Source organism: Anopheles aquasalis, chromosome 2, assembly GCF_943734665.1.
Source record: "Anopheles aquasalis chromosome 2, idAnoAquaMG_Q_19, whole genome shotgun sequence".
Classification (NCBI taxonomy): Eukaryota; Metazoa; Arthropoda; class Insecta; order Diptera; family Culicidae; genus Anopheles; species Anopheles aquasalis.
Genome location: NC_064877.1, coordinates 84,005,647 through 84,013,307, shown reverse-complemented (window position 1 = coordinate 84,013,307; position 7,661 = coordinate 84,005,647). Strand labels below are relative to the sequence as shown.

The 7,661-nt window shown below is 51.2% G+C and overlaps 1 protein-coding gene across 1 annotated transcript in view; it reads left to right on the top strand.

Moving 5' to 3' along the window:
* The first annotated feature begins 1,249 nt into the window (after positions 1-1,249).
* The window catches only part of LOC126569572 (neurogenic protein big brain), a 16,086-nt gene continuing 9,674 nt past the window's right edge, over positions 1,250-7,661 (top strand). The window contains exons 1-3 of the mRNA XM_050226764.1: positions 1,250-1,763; positions 2,360-2,526; positions 4,059-4,185. Coding sequence (XP_050082721.1) covers positions 1,597-1,763; positions 2,360-2,526; positions 4,059-4,185 — 461 coding nt within the window. The 5' untranslated portion in view covers positions 1,250-1,596. The remainder of the gene's footprint in view (positions 1,764-2,359; positions 2,527-4,058; positions 4,186-7,661) is intronic.

Sequence of the window (7,661 nt, the reverse complement as noted above, 5' to 3'; positions counted from 1 at the left end):
GGAGCTTCCTTAATAAATTGCATGTAATTATGCATACCTGCCGTGTGCGCTGCGTGTACATTTGAATATTAGCTCCGTAATTGGTTTCACTTTTGAGGTTTGGCGGCGTGATGCCGACACTGCCGGGGAGGCCACCCCAGGGAATCGTTGGCGGTATCAACAGTGCCGGGGGTTAAAAAGGGAAAATAAGCAAATTGTCCAATCGACGTCGTTGTCCAGGAGATGATTTGACTGTTTTTTTTCGCGGCAAACTTACGACCGTCGTCGTCCTTCGCGCTCATAAAGACGGAGGTTGATTGGATGGATGGACGGACGGACGGAATTTTGTTCATTTCGCGGCAGACGGATGGAATTGAAATATCAATAACGGCAAATTGAATGGCAGGATGTTCCATAAAACCTTTTTTTTCTGTTTGGTTTTGTTCCTAAACGTTTCCCTGCAATTTTTTGTTGGATTTCGCTGATTCTGTTTTACCTTTTATGCTACAAAGAGTAATACTCTCTATCACCCTCATTCTATCGACTTGAAGTAAGTTGTCACAAAACTACAACCCAAACTGTGTTGTGTTATCAATAATCTTATCAATACAAATCCTTCAGCAATGCTAGCCCTCGGTCCGCCCGATCCGTGACTGTTTCGCCACAGTTTGCTTATCTAGAACGCATCCATTTCGTAATTGTTTGAGTTTAGATAGCGGACGCTTGGGTATCTGTATATGCTGCCTGCCTGCTACTACCCACATCCCACGACACACGAAAAAATCGAGAACAAATGGAGAAAAAATCGAGAGAAAAAAAACACGAAACCATCCCATGACCTATGCTCATGAACTCGCCCAATCATCCACGCCCCTGGCTACCCTTTTCCACGCGTACACTCCTCGACCCTTCCTGCTCCTCCTGCACGCACATTAACCACGATGCAGTTCATAAAACGAACGAATTTTGGGTGACAAGAAAACCGAGGGAATGAAGGGTGATGGCATCGTCCAAAGCCAACGACCACGCAGAAGCAGGGGTATCAACATAAACGACCCGAGAGAGGAAGAGCAACGGAGGGAAGGGAACCAGAAACGAATCCAAACGGATCGGCTCCGGGTTCGTGCGTTCGTACCGAACCCGAGCGGTGCTCATTCGAAACACGGGACCAAGCGTGGCCTTCCATTCTCGGCGCTTTTTCATTTCTTGTTGTGCGCCCGAAGGACCTGCAGCTGCCGCCGTTCAGGCTTCTTGAGCTGAGTTGAGGAAGTGTCCTTCGCGCTCTGGCAGTGATTATCTGGTGGATGGCGCCAAATCGAACCGTGGTTCTCCATCACCAGCAGTAGCAGCATCAATCGACGAACGAGTCGCGTGTGTTCTGTTAGTTGGTTAGGGTTCGTGCAACAAGTGGCCGTCCGGACCATGCGGACAGTGATGGTCGAGTGGTGTTGAGTCTGTTTGTCAGCTAACTAACATTCCAAGCGTGACCGCAGTGTGCCAGCAAACCGTATCCAATTGACCCGTGCCATCGCCGTTATTAGTGTGTGCGTTTGTGGCTGTGTGTGGTTTTTATCTTGTGTCTCGAGGCAACTAATTGATTGACTAACGGGCAGCACGATGGCGGACGAGAGCCTACACGTACCGGATACCAACATCGATTTCCATATCGTCCAGCTGTTCGAGCGGCTGGAAACGCTCCGCAAGGAGCCGGGCCACAAGCTGTCCCGGTCACTGCAAGGACGCATCAACATGCACACCGAGTTGCGCAGCCTGGAGTTCTGGAGGTAGGTTCTTATTAGCGAACATCGAATTATGAGCCAACGAACGTTCAAGCGCATCATCCGCTCACCTTCCGTGTGTTATCTCACTGATGTTGCGCATAAAATTATGATAAGTCAACGAGCGGCGTGTGTGTTCGTCTATCGAGAGTGAAACGCACACCAGCTGGTTGGTTAAGCGGTGAGAGGGCGCGCACATTCCAGGCCACACTTAAGCCAATAAAGACCCTCGGCTCGCGCGAACCCTTTCCTTTCGCTCACGTTCGGTTCCGTTGGCTACATCTGTGCCGCACATTCTCACGATTGAGAACTCGATATGTTCAAATATGTATGACGCTGCACGCGGCCGCTTCATTGACTACAAATTTCATGGCTGTTGCCCTCGTCGTTCCTTGGACCGAGTGGCATGAAGCGGCGTTCCGGAATTGAAGATTAAGTTCGGGATTAAAGAACATAAAGTTTTATTAGTATTGCACCACCACCATTCGAGCGCTTTTGATTGGGGCAACATTTGATGCAAAATAAACCGTTCGTAAACCGATTTAACTGCATTCGGATCTTCTTTAATGTTCTCTCTTTAATGTTCTTTTATTTTTCATCAGATCGATCACATGCGAATGCTTGGCATCATTCTTCTACGTGTTCATCGTTTGTGGCGCGGCGGCCGGTGCCGGTGTCGGTGCGAGCGTCTCCTCGGTCCTGCTGGCCACCGCCCTGTCTTCCGGTTTCTCCATGATTGCCTTGACCCAGTGCTTCCTGCACATCTCCGGTAAGTGCCCACTCACCGCTTTCTCTGGCCTCGTGTCCCGTCATTTCCCGTGTCCTGTTGCTCGTTATTAAGTGTTTAAGTAATTACTCAAATATTCACCCTCGACAACGGAGGGTTGGTAGCGAGTTAAACGAGGGGGGGATGACTGTTTAAAAAGAAATTTTCTGGAGAAAGTTTTGGGCGAACGAAGGACACACAAAAAAAAGCGCGATGAAATGCGGCGAACCAAAAACAGTGATCGATCGATTAAATGTCCAGGGTGCCCACTCACCGGTCGTTGTCATCGGTCGTGTGTCCACCACCATCAGCGACACACAGGCAGTGCCGCGAGGACATGCATCCGTGGGCATCATAATTACCATTAAGATGAGCCACCGTTCGGTGAGGCCTTGTACCTTGGGGCCGCTGTAATTTCGCGTTCACCCCCCAAAAACCAACCATCAAGCATCGTCGTCCCCGGGCTCGTGTACTCTTTAAGAGGCATGCGAAAGCCATTTTCTTTACTTTCGACGTGGTTCCACCGTTTTTCTCTTTCGTTTTCTCGCGTTCGAGTTGTAATTTTCTGATAAGACCCCTGGATGACTTTTGCGCCCGAAGTTGGCGTGTGGCCCACCACCAACAACGAGGCAGAACAACCTCCGGCCCATCACACATCTTGGTTCGCGGTTGGCGGAATTGCAGATGAGCTCGTCAGCATTAACGACCATCAACAACAATAACAGTGCCAACGAAGGTGCTGGCGATGCTGCGTGGCCTACATTCCGCTAAATCAGCAGCACCGCCGTAGCCGTGGCGACGTTCTATTTCCACCTCGGTTCAACGGAAGGTAGATCCCGCACACGATGCTTATGGTTTGGCGACGCCCGCCCAGAAGAGCGCCTGGTGTGATACCGCTGCTGGCTGGCTTCTTGGAAACCATCTTCTGCCCACAACCTGCATGCGTATCGTTCGTTCGTGCCCAACGCAAGAAAAAAACGTGCCAACCCACCCGAGAACGAGAACGTAAACGAAGGGCAAAAGAAAGGGCAAGATGCCGGGTCTTAAGCGCAGCTGCGGCTTACGGTCCCGACACACAAAAAATAACAGGACGAAAGAGCTCGAGCTCGAATGTTTCCATTTTGTGGCCTCCTTCTCGTAGGAGCTACCACCACACGTGTCCCTCTCGGGGGAACAATTTTTGGCACAGCATAAACCCCCGGGAGGCACCACGAGACCGAGTGAGCGAGCGAGCGAGAGGCTTCTTGCCTGTTCGCTTTGCTGATAAATCTTCAATTTCATCTTCGCGTTCCTTGTCCTGGTCTGTGCTCTCGCTTACGCTGTTATTATCCTTTTTGGCCGAGCAGATTGGACGCCAAGATGCTGCGGCGACCGCCATATGTTGCGCGTCTGCGTTGCGAATGCGCCCGATCTTGGCGGACGCGAAATCGAAGGTTAAGGATTTTTACGTAATTCTCTGCCCTGCCCTGCCTTGTGTATTAATCATTCCTTTCTCTCCCTCTCTCTCTCTCCCTTCTGTCTCTGAATCTATCCAGGAGCTCACGTTAATCCGGCGGTGTCGATCGGGATGGTGGTAGAGCGCCAGATATCACCGCTCCGTGCCCTGCTGTACATCGTGGCGCAAAGCGGAGGCTCGATCGCCGGTGCTGCACTCCTCTACGGGTAAGTACACCGTCGATAAAGGCGTGTGCCATCCAGCACACACTCGCGCACACTGACACACTCCCTACATGATAAGCAAATTGGCCACCATCGGCAGCGGAACCTGTTCTGTTTTGCGGATCAATCTTTTGGCCCAATCGGCAAACCGCGGCCACTGTCCGCCATAATTTATGGTCCCGAGGCGCGCGTAATCACCTCAGCTCGCTGCTGCCCCGGCAGGTGCTACATTCTTTCTCTTCCTTTTGGTGAACCGTTTCGCAAAAAAAGCAGCGGCTGGAATGAGGTTTTTGGCCCCGAAAAAACCAAACTCAAACCCTGGTTTATGTAGCAACCTGGTCAGCCAGCAAAAGGCATGTGCAGCCGGCTGGCGTTCCCGTGTTTCGTGTTGCAACGATGATGATGTTGAGTGATTCCCTCGGCCTCCGGCCACCACTTTCCTTTCCGCTGACCACAACCGGCAACCGACCGTTACAGCCGGGAATCGGTGGTGCGCTGATCGCTGTGAAGTGTGAGCCTTCTGTTCTGACCGCACCATGGCGCGCAAGGGGAATTCAATTGTGACGCTCGGTTGGGCATTTTAATGGTTCGTTAAAAGTGAAACGATTTTCTGAAAGTGGTTAAATCGATGCTTAAGAGCGTGGGACATGCTACCGGGGGGAGACATAAAAACGACGATTAACTTCAGAACTGCTGATCTCCTGTGCGATCCGTGTGCTCAGAGGCATCGCAGGCCACACTGGCAACGAATTATGATGCAAAACATCTTCCCAAGATCACCTTCCGTTAACGCAGTTCCCATAAATTCGAAGAATCATCACTATTACCCTACAAAACCATCGATCCATCTTCATTAAACTGTCAGCAGCGTCAGCGAACGTTTTGTAACGGATGCAGCGGAACCACTTCGTAATCGTGGCACCTTCGATGGCACGACACTGCCTCCCGCGCGCTCGCGCGACACTAATGACGACAGAGGGCCCGTTACAGAACCAAAACAAAATCCTTATTTATTGGCTCATTGCTGTGGCTGTGCACGGCCATCGTCATCTTCTCTGTCACTCTGGAAAGGTTTATAAACATGCACCCCGCTGGGATGCCGCTGGTAATTTGCTCGTGTGTTTCCGATCCTTCCGCTGGTGAGCTTGATAAATCTTAGACGAGCTGCAGACGCTAGTTAGTGGTTGTCATCCTCCTCTGCATCATTGTCGCCTTCGACAACGGTGCAGCATCGTTTGGTGTGCGCGCGTTTTCTCAGCCATCCAACACTCCATAATGGTTATTCCTTGGGGTCACCTTCACCACCACCACCAGTTGCTTCTGCCACCGGTTGCTTCGATGGCACGCCACGCGACGCCGCCATTTTGGAAAATGAGAAAAAATGTACCCCAGAAGGATGCTGTTGCTTCTGAGGACTGAAGATCCTTCCTGAGCCGTCCTTTCATCCAGCTCTCGGTCTGTTTGCGTTGTGCAGTCCCTGTTTGGGCCTAGCGTGCGCGCATGGGAATGCAATCAGAGACCCCAGGGGCAGCTGTTGCACCGAACCGAAAAACAGAATCAGGGAACGAAAGAAAAGGGACACTCGCAGGTCAAATCTGACTCCCTAGTTCAGATCCTTCGGGTATCGGTATGGTGGCGTTGGGTCGAAGCCGAGTCGAAAGCGCGCCAACGCAAACGCCAAGAGTAGGAGCGCAAATGAAGAAGCAGCCTACGGCAGGACCTTTTTTCATTTTCCTTTTTTGGGAAGGAATGATCGAGCGAAGCGGCCAGGAAAAAAAATCTGTTTCAGCCTGAACAGAACCTTGCTGGCTGACAGTTGGGTCCTATTACCACCACCACGACTGCACCTCGTGACTCCTAGCGTCCTGCAAAAGGGCCGGGGATCGCGCATCGCCCATCAGCAGAAGCAATCTGTTGAATGCGTTGCGTTGTTGTTGTTGTTGTCGTTAGTGCTTCTCTGCTGGTTTTCGTCTCGCCCGAAATCTGACGCCATCTGCAGTGCGTGGCTCACCGAAGCTAGACGATCTTGACGCTGCACGAGACCGGAGCAAAGAAAAAACAAGCTCGGCGACTTTAAGGTGAACCAAAAAATTTGGAAAAGAAATATGTTTTTTTCTTGGACTCAAAACGCATGCTCTACATGCGAGGAGGAAGAGTTAAAACATTTGGTTCATTCAACAGCAAACCCTCCCTGAAGAAAAAAACAAAGTGGTCCGCGAAGATCGTTTTTAACCTTCAAAAAAACGATGAATCCACCAAACCGGATCGCCTGCACGGACCGCACTGTCCCCTAGGTACGAAAGAGTGCTGGAAATGAGGAGTAGGGGGGAAAACAAACCGTCCAGGTGCCAGGTGTATTTCTTGACTCTCCGGCACGGTTGTCCAGCGGGCAGGATATTGGTGATTGGTGAGAGCGACAACGGTGGTGGACCCCGAACCCCCCGGGTTGTCCCCTATATTCCACTCGTTATAGAGGGTTCCACGCGGCACGGCGGGCACAGCTTTCTCGGACAATCGCTTCGATTATTATGCTCGCGCGCCCCACGAACAGCTGGTCGGTGGCCGCGAGTGTCTTTCCGATCGGATCGATCGCAAGTTTATCACGATCATCACGTCATCATATCCGAGTGTGCGTGCGCTGCGCTTGGGGTGAACCGGAGCTCTGTTTGTTGAATGCAATCGCGCCATGGGGTGCATGCTGTGGGATGTACAGAAGGATGGAAAGCATTATGCATACGCACGAACGCACGAAGCCTGCTCGCTTGACCTTCTAATCGAATTAGCACCATCAATCTTCCAGTCCGGGTGCAGCTTGCAGCACCATTCAGCTGTTGCATTGGAATAATGCCACCAGCCTTTGGGTGCTGTTACGATGGGGGATGGGGAGTACTCGCGCTTGGGTGACAGCGTCCGGTACTGATGGATCAGAATCACGCTGAAGAAGCGAGCTCGTTTGTCTAGCTGCTAGCTCCTTGAAGACAGAACGATCCAGTGACAGCTGCAGCGCATCTCACAGCGCCTTCCATTGTCCTCCTCCTTTTTCTCTCTCTCTCTTTTCTTTGTCCCTTTTTTATGTGATTTCTTTGCGACGAAGATGATCGCCTTCTCGTCGCTTGAAACGCATAAAACGATATGCTCACTATATCACTCGAGATTCGGTTGCTACAGACAGACCGGGGGCTTTGTCACACAAGAGCATCGATCTATCATGGCGGTGACGGTGTGGCGGCCAGCTGAAGATCGTTTTCATCTTGTATCGCGATGGCTATCGTGTGGTAGCGAACGCACCACACATTACCATAACACAAGACACCAACATCACCCACCATTCCGTGTAAAAGACCGTGGCTGCAACACATCACCGCTTATCGACGCTTTCCAGCCAGTTAACCTCTCGTCGGAGTGCATCGAGTTCTCGTTGTCGAACTGTTGCTGACAGAAGAAGGCATCATAATTGGTTTCGATGTAAATTAAACACT